The sequence below is a fragment of the Sardina pilchardus genome, chromosome 9 (genome assembly GCF_963854185.1).
Source record: "Sardina pilchardus chromosome 9, fSarPil1.1, whole genome shotgun sequence".
NCBI lineage: Eukaryota > Metazoa > Chordata > Actinopteri > Clupeiformes > Clupeidae > Sardina > Sardina pilchardus.
In genome coordinates this window covers 27,180,366-27,195,939 of record NC_085002.1, presented here as the reverse complement: position 1 = coordinate 27,195,939, position 15,574 = coordinate 27,180,366, and the positions used below count along the sequence as shown (strand labels likewise).

The following is a 15,574-nucleotide window of genomic DNA, read 5'->3' as shown; positions in this document are numbered from 1 at the left end:
AAAGAATAACCCATAAACATATCTTTAATGTAATGATAATGATCACGTATTGTCCGCCGGTAATAATCGGAAAATAAGTCCCGACAGGATGGACAAATGCACATATCCCGCTTATTATTACATGACCTTGAATTTCCCCTTGGTAATCAATAAAGTATCTATCTATCTATCTATCTATCTATCTATCTATCTACCTTTCAGAGTGCTGCAAAAACTTCCATTCACATGAATGGACCTTCCCAACGTTCAGAGGTCTGTTAAATCTATATAATGACCGCTGTCAATGGCAAAGTAAAAAAAGAGCTGAAATTCAAAACATCTCTTCAGTATAACTTGTGGTCATTATGTACATTTTTTATTAAATTACAATCGTACAGGAAATACAATGAAAGCATTTCACAGAAGAGCTGAAATGACGAGAACATTTTTCTGCAGCATACAAAAATGTACAAATGATTATTTCACCTCGACCCCAAACACCCGACGCAAGCCTGTGTGCTCCTACTGTTCCCCAGCTATCTGGCATCAGCCACACAAACACACACACACACACACACGACAGACAGACAGACACACCCACCCACACACGCACGCAAACACAATTCTGTACAGACTAACAAACTAGAATTATATACAAAGTTTACATAGAAAAGCCCTTTGACACAATGTGACACGCAACGTGTTGCAACCTGGCATCAAGCACTACTCTTCACATTCCAGCAGATTTAAATGTGCAAGCGAGGAAAACACAGTGCACGTGTTGATGGTGTGTAGTCTCATTACAGGGAAGGACAGAGCCCCACAATGTAAATTTCCAGTAGCCAAGTTAGTGTTGTACCTCACCAACATTCCTTTTCATTACATTTCCCACGATGCCCTGAAGACCTTGCCCGAGGACAGGGGTGCCTATGAAAGCTAAAATTATACAGACATAAATTAAGGTAACATCAACGCAGGCGAGTTATAGTCGTCTGTAAGGTAGACTCACAAGGGCCATGAGCTTGAGGACCGAGACAGGAAGTAGGCAGCTTTTTTGGGGGATGGGGAGTATGGGGTTGTGGGGTGCAGTCACTTGGATTTTGAGCGGGAGAAAAAAAACTCCACGAAAGTCCGGCAGAAGAGCGAGAAAAGTCACAGCTCCAGGTCGTCCGTGTCTGCCACCACTGTGGTCTGCCCGTCTGAGGAGGAGGCTGCTGATTGGTTGTCTTCGGGTTGTTCCCCGCCCCACACAAACTTGTAATTGTCCTCTAGTTCCTGCTGTCTCTTCTGCTCTTTGTAGACCTCCTCAGTACCGCCAGTCTGTGAACACACCAAGAGAAAACAAGTTTGATCAACGCCAACGCTAACATATTCTTAGAAACAAGCATGTACAACCACAGTGTCTTTGTCTTTGGTAAGACTCATACAGAGTATAACGATTGAGTTGAATTTTTAGTCTTACCAAATCTATAAACCATAGTGTCTTATTTTGTTTCAAATATGTTTATTGGGAAACATTTTCATTCAACTTGGGATTTGACATGACAATGACATGTTTCTTTTAAAATAATCATAACAAAAATCAGCAACAGACATCAAGTGACAACAGAGACAGTGACATACCTTATACAATTATACAAAAGTACAAGAAAAGAAAAAACATAACATAGTTCACCAGTCACCACCCCCTCCCCTAAACCATTCCCCAAGTCCCTTCCTACAATCACCCCATAGTGTCTTATTTTGATCACCTTTATGCATCTGAGTTTTGCCCAATCCTATGTATATTGAACTGTGTCAGATGTCAGATCAGACACTAGTTCAAGGTGTGTCCATGTAAGTTAGAATAAACAAAACCATATAAATACCATATTGACTGCCCCCGTGTATTAACCTCATAGCTGAAGACATTTTTCAAAATCAATGTATAAGCCGCGGCTAAGAGTTGGGAAATTACGGTATGAATTGAGTCTCCAAATAAACATTGGTGGGTGTGTGTGTGTGTGTGTGTGTGTGTGTGTGTGTGTGTGTGTGTGTGTGTGTGTGTGTGTGTGTGTACTTGCCAGCAGATTGATGAGTAGCTCTCTGAAGCTCTTGGTGTCCTCCTCACTTAACCACTGATCTCCTGCCTCCTCCACCGTCTTACGGCTCAGGATCTTCACCTCGATCTTTCCTGGAAGAGACACACACACATTAACGCACGCACACACACACACATACACACAGGAAAACTCCCCCTGTTAGTGTTCGTCACACTCCAGGCAGCAGCTGAAAATGATAAGGTCCTGATTCACTGAAACTGGGCTAGAAGTAAGAACCCGACTCAGCCACTATCTGAGTTAGCATGTACATGTAGCATACATTTAGCATTAACATCATTTAACACTTAGCATAGCAGTATCAGATATCAGTATTTAGGATATGCTGAAGAGTCTTGTCAGCAGAGGAGGAAAAGTCCAGCTTCAGAAAGTGAAAGTCCAATCATATATTGGTTCTACCTGTGCTCTACCTGGCTGAAGAGTTGTGATAACCAGAATCAGCTGGTTTAAGTGAATGGTTGGCACAGTGGTAGGACATAAGCCCAACGCCCACCAGAAACGGCGTTGAGCGGTGTTCGGCGGTCTGGGCTTGCCGCGCAGGATTTTAGAATAGTTTTCTATCTCTGTGCGGCTGCTGCGCGGCAGACGTTTCCAGTGGGCGTTGCTCCATTGAAAACAATGGAATTCTAATTTTTTTCGTGGCGCGGCGCGCCGCTAACGCTTCTGGTTGGCGTTGGGCTTTAGGTAGGACTTAGGACGGATAAGTGGTAGGACTTTTTACTTTCTGAAGCTGGACTTTTCCACCTCTGCCAATCAGTCATGATGTGTGTGTGTGTGTTTGTGTGTGTGTGTGTGTGTGTGTGTGTGTGTGTGTGATGATAGCAGCCCCTGAGCCCTCAGTGTCATGCCTGCACCAGAGCGGTAGATAAAACAGAGTGGCGACACTCCCATAGATCTCCATAGGAAAAAATGGGAGCGCTTTTTCCAGGCTATTTCCTCGTTATGGGACTTTTGGAAATATTTAAAGCCAATCTCTTGGTCAGTAGTCAATGAGTTAATTGATTACACCTTCCAGCAGCCAGAAGTACATCCCACCCTCCTGCGAATCAGCCATTCAGCACGGGTTTTTTGGACCTTTTTGATGGTGTGTGGCGGCAACGTCAAAGAGTGTCGCAACTCTCTCTTTCTATGGCTCTGGCCTGCACCAGAGTCAGTTCTCTGAAAAGGAGGCTTTTCATTGGTGGCTCAATATTTCTGAGAGGGAGCTCTTCATTGGTGGGTGCAGCTGGAGAGATAATTCGGCAGTTTGTTCATCTTTAAACACCACTTAACTCCTCTCCCCCTGCACCGTACTCCTCAAAGACACAGAGGAATATTTCCCTTCAGGACAGATCATTAGAATGGATGTGGCCTAGATCTGGCTCAGAAGTATCTAAGTCAGCAGCCATCTTGTACTCTTATGATATTGAGTGATGACAGAATGACCACTGGTCTCTCAGGGGCTGCCGTAGTAGTTGGATGGAAAGTGACAGTAGGGAGCCGAAAAGACCCAACACACACATGCTCTTGAACACACACACACACAGATCTTTAGAAAGAAAGAAGAAATAGTTGCTCAGGAAAAAAGCCAGACCCAAAGATGTTATCCCCACCTTGCTTGCCCCACATCAGCGTCCTAGCCAATTACTCCCACACAAGCTGTACAGCACCTCAATGTCAATACACAGTACTAATGTTAACTTCTCTACTGCTCCGATGTTAGTAAAGGGAAAGGAAAGGAAAGCGTGTGTGTGTGTCTTCTGTGTGTGTGCTCTGTGTGTGTGTGTGTGTGTGTGTGTGTGTGTGTGTATGTGTGTGTGTGTCTTGTGTGTGTGTGTGTGTGTGTGTGTGTGTGTGTGTGTGTGTGTGTGTGTGTGTGTGTCTTGTGTGTGTGTGTGTGTGTGTCTTGTGTGTGTATGTGTGTCTTGTGTGTGTGTGTTCTGTGTTCTGTGTGTGTGTGTGTGTGTGTGTGTGTGTGTTTGTGTATGGGGGGCGTGGGGGAGGGGGAGGGGGAGGGGTTCTGTCGTACCTTGCGCTTTGATGCCTGCTTTCTCTAGCTGCTCTTTGACTGCGTCCTGTATCTGCTGCCACTGGGGGTCGCTCTCCCCCAGCTCCTTGCCCTCGTCCTTCTCCCCCACGGCCACAGAGCCCAGCTTATACTTAGTCACCCTGATTTTCACCTGGTCCCCCTCGGCACCCCGCCCGCGCGCTGCGGCAAGGACAGACAGGACAGAAACGAGAAGACTTATGCAGCTTATGCAGTGCAATACAACACCAACCTCATAATGCCCAATCAGTCATGTTATACACACAAACACACACACACACACACACACACACACACATATATATATATATACACACAGAGAGACATCATGGAGTATTATTATCACAATTACACAATCAAATGCAAGCGACACCACCGCAACTGAGATCCCTCCAACTGAATCTGTCACCATACATCGTCTGCACGATTCCTGTTGACCTGTATGTAACCACCACCACCATCACCACCACCACCACCAAAGCAGTCACCACAGTCACCCCAGAAACAATCCCCCTCCACCAACACCACTACTTCTATTCCATACAGAAGACTCTGTAACAGGCCTCCATAAAACACTGCAGTGCCCCCTGTGTCTCCCTAATGGCTGAATTACAGATCTCTAAAGCACTGCGCTGACGTCGTCCAATGAAACTCTGATGAATGTGTGGCGAAGTGATTCGACCTAAAGTTTTCCCTTATTGTCAACTTCAAAACGCCACCACACCACCACACCCCTTCAAACCACACGCACCATCTTCAATCCTTCATAATCACACCACGAGAGTGAATGCGGTTAATCTGTCAGAGGGTGCGTATGAAAATGAGTGGATTACACAAAGAACAGACATGCTAAGGATGGTCTACTGCACAGGTTAAAGGAACCGTATGTAAGATTGTGGCCCACACTGGTACTGCAATCACTTTCAATTAGTTATTTCTCCGACATATTTATAGTTGCAGCTGTGGTAATTAGAGCAAAGCTGGCAACCCGGATGCCGAAACACTACTGACTTTGTGATAAGTAGATAGGTGGAGGGTGGAGGGTGGCCAAAACATAACATGACAACATCAACATCAGTTGAGGGCTGCAACTTCACTTTTAAAATGACAACATCCTGGCCTGACTACTGTTGTCAGTGATATAAGTGATGAAATGAACATGATTTCTTTATGTCTAATGACATCAGGACCATTTTATGATTCATTGAAATACATGTCTTACATACGTTTCCTTTAAGTACAGTAGGTGCAGTTTCTGGAGTACTCTTAAGACAATATGGTCGAAGTGAGATGAATGCATCAGTGATAGAATACATACACACACACACACACACACACACACACACACACACACGCACATCACTTTTTCTACAAATCTTCTCTGATGGAGATCATACTGTGCTAATGTTCTGACATAGTAGAAATCCCAAAATTAGAAGTTGCAAGAACCACTGTGCAAGTTCACAGACCTGCACCACCCAATTAAGATACATTAAGACACATTGTGTTGTTACATCAGAATATGCGATAAAAGAGAGATGCACAATCTGGGAAGGATTTGAAAAGAATTTGGTGTTAAACCACATCAAAAACAGTGCATCTTATGGTTGTCACCTTGCAGAAAAACACAGTATGATCACCACACAGAAGTCTGTGTGTCTGTGTCTGTGTCCGTGTCCGTGTCCGTGTCCGTGTCCGTGTGTGTGTGTGTGTGTGTGTGTGTGTGTGTGTGTGTGTGTGTGTGTGTGTGTGTGTGTGTGTGCAAACACATACCTGGGTGTTTGGGAACACGGCTGGCTGGGTCTAGATGTTTCTCTTTCTCGGTCATCTGCTGCTCAGTCTGATCCGTCTGGTCTTCTGCCGGGCTCTGTGAGTGTGTGTGTGACTGTGAGTGTGTGTGACTGTGAGTGTGAGTGTGACTGTGAGTGTGAGTGTGAGTGGGCTCCTCGTCGCCCTTGTCCTGCAGGCGGTCCAGGAGCTTGTCCAGTGTGTTCTCCAGTGTGTGTGTGGCCTGGGAGCGGTCAAACTCCCCCTTCAGGCCCTCCGACTCCAGCTCCTGCTGGGCCTGAGAGGAGAGAGTGACAATGAAACATGTCAATAAATCAATTACATCTGACAAAATGTATCATTGAACCAACCCATCCCCCACATACATACACACACGCACACACACGCACACACACACACACACACAATCTGTTGTATATATACACTGTATACACACACACACACACACAGATCATACCTCATCTATAATGTTGTTGAACTCTTTCTGCATCTCCTCTTTGAGCTCTTTGCGTTTCTCGGCCGGGATGGACACGTCAGCCATTTCCTCCTCGAACTCCTGGAGCAGGCGTTCGTCCTCGTCGCCCTCGTCCTCCTTCGCGTCTCCTGCTCCTCCTCCCGCTTCCTTCGCTCCAGTCTTCTCCTTCAGGACAGGCTGCTCATCATCCTCCTCCTCACTTTCCGACTGCGCGCACACACACACACGCACACGCACGCACGCACGCACACACGCATACACGCAGTTAAAGCAGTCTTGAATGGCTTCATAAAAATTTGTGTATTTTTTTTTTTAAAATAGATTCGATGGCTAAGACAGTCCAAGTGTTAAGGGCATGATTATGGGAACATTCACAGTACAAAATTGATGGCTGAAGACATTCTAACTGGTTAGGCTACAGTATTTGGACAATTTCAGGTGTTTGTATAGAATATGTGTATGTAATTGTGTAAGTACACGTGAGAGATGCAGCCAAACTGAGAAGAGAAGAATAGGAGAGCGAGGAAGACACAAAGAGAGAGAGAAACAGAGAGAAGCAGAGAAAGAGAAAGAAAAGAGACCTACCCTCTGACTGCTTTCCCGTAGGTGCTGCACAAACTTCATCAGATCAGCAGGATCGGAGATGATCCTGAAATTAAACTTCTCCTCTCCAAACACTGTCACGTACGCACAAAGCAGATGGGTTCACAGATTAGTTAACAACTCGACCAGTGGGCCTTCCCAACTTTGGGAGGTCTGTTAAATCTATATAATGATGACCGCTGCAAAATTTATAATGACCACTGTCAATGGCAACGAGTTTTGTGCTTTTAATTCACGTCTTTCATATCAATCCACAACAAATCTATTTGCATATGAATTTCATTGAAAGTGAAACTCAGCTTGTAAGACGTTGCCTTGAAACACCTGCAACTATCAAGTTCTATCAGTGTGGCGAACAAATTATTTTGTTAGCGAAACGGTAGCCAAGTCATTGCTAAAGACACATTGTGCTAAGTTTCTTTTCTTGTTTTGGCAAGTAGCCGTATAATAAGTGGGATAATGTATTTTCCGCCGGTAATTATTGAAAAATAAGTCCCTTTAGGAGGAAGCAAAACCCCTCAGCTGCACGTCCGAGTTCTGTTCATCCTGTCAGGACTTATTTTCCGATTATGACTGGTAATTAATACATTATCCCTTACGTATTGCTGGACTTCTCTTGTCCTCTCACTACAGCTCCTGTCAGGCTCCATCTCAGTGGAGTAGACTCACCTTCATTATCCTGCAGCTGGTCTCCCTGGGCAACATCTTCAGCATCCACAACAGGCTGAGGAAACCAAACCAACAACGATGAGTAAAAGACAGGAGAGGAAGAGAGAGGGAGGGGAGGAGGGAGAGAGACTGTGATGATGTGACACGATCTAAACTGACACTCTAGATTTGACATTTCTCTGGTTTTAGTATCACATTTAGAGCCCCTATTCCTGGAGCGAACTGAGGCTGCTCGGTGAGGTGTGAGGTGTCTGGGTAGGGTGTACGGTGAGGTGTGAGGTGTCTGGGTAGGGTGTACTGTAGGATGTAGGGTGTAGGGTGTTTGGGTAGGGTGTATGGGAAAGGCAGCATACCGTACCTGAGGCTCCGGTTCTTCCGGCTGGTCAGTGGTCTGGTCTGACTCACTTTCCAAGATGTTGTTGTCGTCTTCTGGTTGGAATTCTACCCACACACCCACATAAACAAACACATACAAATAGATGTCTGTTTAGTTAATGATACATTGGCCAGGCAGTCTGTCTGACTTTTCAATCTCTGCCCTAATGAGTGAGTGAGTGAGTGATGGATGGATGGATGGATGGATGGACAGATGGATAGATAGAGGAATGATAGAGGACCTGTAGTTTCCGTGTCTGTGGACTCCACCGTCGCCTCGTTTATCTCAGCTGCACCGTCTGCATCTCTCCCCTCATCTTTAGACAAGATCTCGTCCAGGGTCTTAAGCTCCTCAGATATCTGCTCCACTTTACGCTTGGTGTCCGCTGTAGGGAAGGGCCGAGAATTCAATTAAATATTTCAGCAGGAAAAGCAGATGTTTTTTTTTTTTTGTTTGGTTTTTTTTAAGTATATTTTTTGCCCTTTTCTGCTTTTATTCGGATAGGACAGTGAGGATAGACAGGAGGCGAATGGGAGAGAGAGAGATGAGGAGGGATTGGGATATGACCGCAGGTCAGATTTGAACCTGGGTCCCCGTGGGCACTTGGACCCGTATATGGTATAAGCGCTGTAATCTGTTGCGCCACAATACAGGCGCAACAGCAGATGTTTTTTAATCTATATCCAAAGCTTGACACCCACATATTCTGTATTTTATAGTGTTGTTTTGTTTCCATTAGGCCATTGATTAAATTGACATTGTTGTTTTATTATTGCTTATTCCATAGTTAATGTTATTATATAATTGATTGAATTACTCTGTTGTTTAATTATTCCCATTCCCATTCCCAATATTCTCCCATTTAGTCATTGTTTTATTTTCATTAGGTTTGCTTATCGATACTGTTTATTGTTTATGTTTCTATTCTCTTTACACTATATCTTCCTTGATTCCTTACTCTTACACTTATTCTATATGAGCAGCTACAAGACAAGGTCTTGACAAGGTACAGTACACCAGTAAGATATCCAAACTCCATAGCTGAGAGAGCATAGAACATAGCAAGGCCAAAACTGTCTCAGTCAAATGTCAAATCTCATCACACACACACACACACACACACACACACACACACACACACACACACACACACACACACACACACACACACACACACACACACACACACACACACACACACACACACACACACACACACACACACACACACACACACACACACACACACACACACACACACACACACACACACACACACACACACACTTTCAAACTCACAAATACACAAATGCCAACTCACACACACACACACACATAAGCATACACCAACACAGTCACACACACACACACACACCCTGAGACTCACAGACTTGGGCCTTGACATAGTCCATGTACTGCTGAGGGCTGAGTGCAGGCTGGCAGACGATTGGCTGGGGCCGCGTGGACGGGGGCGGGCGCAGGAGGGGGTGGGCGCAGGGCCGGCTGGTGTGGACCGTCACCACGTAGCGACACGACTGAGGCTCGTCCACCCGCGCTATGTAGTCCACCGAGCCTTCCTCACACGCAAACTACACATACACACACACACACACACATTGTATGCTGAGGACTCAGACACTGCATAGATAAATATCAAATAACGTCCCTATATGATGTTCAAGAGGGAGAACATGCTTGTGGACATGGGGGCAAAAAGGTCATAGCCTAAATCATCACATTATTTCTGGTGAGATAGGCGAATAATGACACATATCCAATGACTAGCTTCTTATAGGCAAAATAAGTCTGATTGGACTGTCCGTAAACTACTGTTTTGAATAATTATGGTAGTTTGTTGGTATTGGTGTTGGTGTGTGTGTGTGTGTGTGTGTGTGTGTGTGTGTGTGTGTGTGTGTGCATCTTGTAAGTGTGTGCGTTTATCTATGAGGGGCTTACCCTGAGTTCTGTTTCTCTGGGGTTGCCATTGAGGTCACACTTGGAGCCATTGGTATACGCCTGGCTGTGGTAACGCCTCAGCCGGTGCTGTTTGGAGGACTGTACAAAGCATGGACGAGAAAAGGTAGAGACAAATTAAAACTGTGTATTCTGCATATGCAAATACGGCAGAGAAAACACTTAGTACTCTAACAGAATAGCTACCACCAGACAAGTAACTGAAGTGTTCCGTTCTCAAAGATTGGTCTATTTTTTTTCAAACGTATGCACCACTATCACGCCTGGTGTACTGTATCTACTTGCATTGTGTACAGTGGAAGCCAATTGTCGAAGTAGCCGCAACATCAGGAGCAGAACATTTCAGTTACGCGCCCGGTGTGGCTTCTCGGTAAAGTCCGGGGCACACCAACCCGATAATCATCCGTCGGGCGAGGTCGAGGACTCAAGTCTGTTTGGTGTGTCCCATGCCGTCGTTAGCCTTACCTTAGCAGTCTCGTTGCTCCAGTCGAACTCTGAGCTGTAGTAGCCGAGGAACAGGACATCACCTTTGATCTCTGAATCTGTAAAAGAAGACAAAAGCATTTTATTGCATTTATTGCATAAATGCATTTATTATAATACATAATAAGGTAAATAAAATATATTCCCATCACCAAATGGGATCATTTCCATCCCCCCCTCCCTCCCTCCCTTAAAATTGCTGTCCAGCAGTATTAAAACACACATAAGACAACAACATTGCTAAAAATTGTCATATCTCATTAGCGCATGAATAAAGATAAGCTAACCTTCGAGATGATACTGTCTTATGTGCTTGCCATAGCAGAACTCGTAAGTCCACCAGTCCTTTGTCTGAGAGGAAAAGGGAAAGGAAGAGAGGCAGAAAATACATGAAAAAAGGTAGAATAAGAGGTGGCCACACACCAGCAACTAACAAAAGTAAAAACAAAAACTCAGAAATAAGCATCTTTATTTTAAAATTAAATATCATACAGTGCTTAGACATGACCCTGTGTTCGGAACACCAACTCAATCACTTCGTGGTGCCATTGCGAATAACTTTGTTATACAGAGCACTTGTAGTGAATGAATGCATGTTCCAAACACAAGGTGGGAAGCAACAAGTTTCTGAATCATATGGGCAGTGTCTAAGAAGTACAGTGCAATGCTTGAGTGAATACAGTCATGTCCTGCATTTAAGCCGCATTGTGTATAAGCCGCAGGACAGTGTTTTATGCAAGTTAAAAGAAACAAAACCATATTAACACCATATTAACTGCCCCCCTGTGTTAAGCTCATAGTGGAAGAAATTTTTCAAAATCAATGTATAAGCCGCGGCTAATAGCGGTATGGAAACAAACTACACACATAAAATGTGATTGACGCACCTTAATGAGGCAGGGAGCGTTGCTCATTGGCTGCAAGAGCTCGGAGATGCTCGGGCCACTGTAGCTGTTGCCGCTGGTGGGAGGGGCATCGCTGGGCATGTGGGACTGGAAGAGGAGGGCCTGGGCCGGCAGACGGCACTCGTAACGCTGCTTGAACTTACTGCTGACCAGCATCACGTCCTCCGACTGCGCCTTCTCACACACACACACACACACACACACACACACACACACAGACATAGACACAGGTGCAGGCACAGGCACAGGCACAGACACACACACGCACACGCACACGCACACGCACACAGACACAGACACAGACACAGGTCAGAGATGAGAACTGTTGTTCATTTTCCAAGGACACAATAATAAGGCCCACCAACAACATTTCAGCAACCAGTGGGAAGCCTGTGGAAAAGGTCATCTGGTTAGGTTATAGGCCCTACAGTACCCCTATGCCTGTACTGTAGAATGACAGCAATCTATATAAACTATATCCTCAAATCAGGAGAACAGCAATGGTCTAGAACAGGGCCATTTGACTAGCAGACCTGTGGTCAGCCTGACCGCAAGCTGTGACATTGTTTACTGGCTGCAAAAGTAAACAATGTCTCTGACCATTCTCCACAAACGAGGGACACTCACCCCATTGGCTTGATATCGAAATTCAAGAGGAGGCTCAGCTCAGAATGGTGTCATATGGAATCGCATGACTATACAGTTTAATCATAATGAGAGCCTCAGTAGGCCATTGTTTACATTTAATTTGCAAGTGAAGCAGATGGACCCTAGACCTGAACCATCTTCACTACACAGGAAGGATATGTGCCCTTCAAGCTCTCTTGAGCACACAGACTCAGAGAAATAATCCCTCCCGGTAAATGCAGATATTAATCATGACAATTAAAGGAAACAAAAACTCACAACTGACAAGTGTCCTACAAGTTTTTTTTACATTTTTACACCACACAAGAAAAGTTCCTTAATCAGAATCTAAGGTCTAGGTCTCGCTGATCTTCTTAACTTGTCATCTTCCTTTGAATAACATTACATGAGGACTTGCTGTCACCAGAACATTTGAGTAAATTACATGCTTGACTGCTTAATTGCCCGAATGCTAAAGGCACTCCGCTCTACTGCTCCTTCATCGTCACTGGACACTATGATGTAGTCATGCTCGACATTCTGTCAATCAATCCCCTAGCTTCAGTTTTCTTGTAGCAGCTAGTCAAAGCAAATTTTGTCTCAACAGCTCATCTTTACAACAGCTGAGCTGGTATCTCTGTTCCCTTTTCTGTCAGGAAACACGTAGGCTACATGAAGTAGCAAAACTGGGGTATTACTGAACAGGTTCAAATAGCTAACAAATATAAAGTAACACTGACATTAACAACGAGTAATTAATTCACTGACGACTGGCCCATCTCGTTACGTGGGATTCTCAGTGAGTGGGCATGTGCATCTGTCTGTCAGTTGTAACATTGTAAACATGTAGGCTACTGTAACGTCAATTTAAAACAGGAAAGACAGGAAAGACAAGACAGGCGTTTGTAACGGAGAACTTTATCACTACCGTTATCATTATCATTAGCCTAATATCTCAAAAGCAAAAATTCTCAATTACTCAACTTATTAGCTACCTAAATAGAAAAATATAACGTTGTGTCATGTTGCGCTCAGCTGACTAGCCTTAAGTTAGCTTGAAGCTAGCTGACCAAATCCAGGCTACTTTGATCCTTACCTGGCCCATGATAACAGGATCTGATAAAATCTGAATTCCATACTTCATTTCGTTTAATTCCTCTAAATTTAAGAACGCAAATACAGAAAGGAGGCACGTCAAGAAGAAGACGTACAATCCCCGCAGCCACCTAACCATGGAAGCCGCCATGTTTCTCTCGGCTGGATGACAACTGTGACTTGTGGCTTGCGACCAAGTCTACTCTGATTGGGCAACGTAGACAAAAGCCTTTGAACAACTTGATGCAAGTACTGTCAGTCAAATGTAAAGCGTCTTTTTAATTGGAGCCAGATTTCATAGCCGGAGTCAATACGGCCACGAAGGAATCCTTCATTGGCCTTATGCGAGTGAGCAAGGGAACTCACAGCAAAGTCCTTTTAAGTCATATTGTGTCTCTGCTCACAGTTTATAATTATGCAAAAGTGTTATTGGTTTACTTCCATCTCATCTCTCCTCTTTTTCTCAGCTGACTCAAGGCATGGGTTACTTTTATGATTCAAACTAGCTGCTTCTTTTATTGAATAATTTAAAATGTTTTATCACATTTAACTTTACATATCCATGTACAAACTTGTTTTCCTTTTGCTTTATTTAAGCCTCTTGTTTCAGAATTGATGATGATTACATGTCTTTTCTTTGATATTATGTCTTGAATTGAAACATAAATCCATGCCATAGGGGATATTGTTAAAGGGATAATCCGGAGTGAAATGCACTTTAGATAAATTTTTCGGACTACTGGGAGTACATACGTTGAGTTGACACCAAAATCATGTCATTCGGATGTATTTTGAGAAAGTTCGAGTTCACCGTTTTTAGCCAAAACTCGTTAGCCTGTAAGTGACCGGGGCACGTCCTTTCGCCGCTACAAAACGCTATTTTTATACCTCTTCTACTGTTCCAAACAACACTACACTTACGTGGTAGTGAGTAGAGGGTCCCTAAAGCCAAACCGAAGTATCCCCACGTCTTGATGTGGTCGGATAGAGAGTCCAGAATGAATTTAATCGAGTCAGTACCTTTCCGGAAATGTTAGTAAAGTGTTGTGGAAGCGTTGCGCAGCTGCCGCAGCGACATTTCCGGGAGGTACACACTCGATTAAATTCATTCTGGACTCTCTATCCGACCACATAAAGACGTGGGGATACTTCGGTTTGGCTTTAGGGACCCTCTACTCACTACCACGTAAGTGTAGTGTTGTTTGGAACAGTAGAAGAGGTATAAAAATAGCGTTTTGTAGTGGCGAAAGGACCTGCCCCGGTCACTTACAGGCAGTTTTGGCTAAAAACGGTGAACTCGAACTTTCTCAAAATACATCCGAATGACATGATTTTGGTGTCAACTCAACGTATGTACTCCCAATAGTCCGAAAAATTGATCTAAAGTGCATTTCACTCCGGATTATCCCTTTAACATTTCTACTTCATCAACTTCTCAATGTTTGCTTCTCTCTCTCTTTCTCTCTCTCTCCCTCTCTCTCTCGTCAAGTAGATCTAGGCCTGTAGCCTATCTGTTCCCTCAAAATAAGATTGAATCCAAGTCGACGCTGAGCAACGTAGACAAAAACCTTTGAATAACTTGATCCAAGTACTGCCAATCATAGATAGAGTTTGACGACAGCGACTGTTTAGAGGCTGTCTGTCAATAATTTTCATTGATCGCAACTACTGAATATTATGCTAACATGATTGAATTACAGATAGGCTACCACAAAGACTCTTTTGTTAGAGTGACAGTCCACATGTTGCTTTTATTAGCCTACTGGTAAAATTATTTTTTCCCTCTAGTGGTCAAGATGTTGTTGAAGGACAAAGGTTGAAGGCTATGTGAAACTAGAAGAGGTCAGCTTCTCAATAACAACAAAAACAAAAATGTATTGCAGCATTGGGTGAGACAAAGAGTGAAACTGTTGATGGTTCAATTCTCAGACAAGAACAAGACAGAAATAGACTCGTGGTGGTGCTGTGCTCTTCACTTGTGGTGCTTTAGAGCTGCGGAGGAAGACCTCTGGTCAGTGCCCCATGAGCAGTTTCATTTTGTCTTCATTTCAGCCTCAGTCCTCAAATGCTATGGCGTCTGTGATCCCTGTCTGCATGTATCTAATTGTGATGGCGCAGTGTTACAGTAAGTGCTTTATTCATCATATTTCAGCGAATAGAACATTTCATAGAACAGTCTTCATACATATTTTATTTGGAAACTATGATTATAGACTTATTGATCAACTGTGTCTTTCATTGTTTAATTGCTTTAACATCAGTGATGGTGCTGTTGGCCTATGACATCGAGCTCAGTACCTTGTGATGAATTTACTTTCTTAGAAGTTATCACAATTAAACTTACCTCCATGATCCAGACTGAGTTGATATCTTTACACCCCCCACCCCTCCAAAACCAAACAAATGACAGGCAGTTTTTAATCAGAACTTATCTAGCCTATTCCTTTATAGTATTTATGATAGAGCTGTTCATTG

At 43.9% G+C, this 15,574-nt stretch overlaps 1 protein-coding gene across 2 annotated transcripts; it reads right to left on the bottom strand.

Moving 5' to 3' along the window:
- Positions 1–6: 6 nt before the first annotated feature.
- On the bottom strand, positions 7–13,266 carry os9 (OS9 endoplasmic reticulum lectin). 2 transcript variants are annotated; one of them, XM_062544490.1, is made up of 15 exons: positions 13,101–13,266; positions 11,360–11,551; positions 10,760–10,823; positions 10,455–10,531; positions 9,972–10,070; positions 9,403–9,604; positions 8,257–8,400; positions 7,998–8,080; positions 7,640–7,694; positions 6,953–7,044; positions 6,350–6,574; positions 5,878–6,169; positions 4,087–4,266; positions 2,043–2,152; positions 7–1,299 (listed from the first exon to the last, which is right to left on the bottom strand). In XM_062544490.1, exons 1-15 carry the CDS (start codon positions 13,248–13,250, stop codon positions 1,132–1,134), a joined length of 2,133 nt encoding a protein of 710 aa, XP_062400474.1. In that variant the 5' UTR covers positions 13,251–13,266; the 3' UTR covers positions 7–1,131. The 2 variants fall into 2 exon arrangements, with proteins under 2 accessions (XP_062400474.1, XP_062400475.1); XM_062544491.1 differs by lacking the exon at positions 4,087–4,266.
- Positions 13,267–15,574: the final 2,308 nt, after the last annotated feature.

Coding starts and splice junctions, on each gene's coding strand:
- os9 (XM_062544490.1), bottom strand. CDS start 13,250: ATGGCGGCTTCCATGGTTAGGTGGCTGCGGGGATTGTACGTCTTCTTC. Junction 8,081..8,256: donor CACAGACACGGAAACTACAG/GTCCTCTATCAT, acceptor GTGTGTGGGTAG/AATTCCAACCAGAAGACGAC. Junction 6,575..6,952: donor TACGGGAAAGCAGTCAGAGG/GTAGGTCTCTTT, acceptor GTGTGCGCGCAG/TCGGAAAGTGAGGAGGAGGA.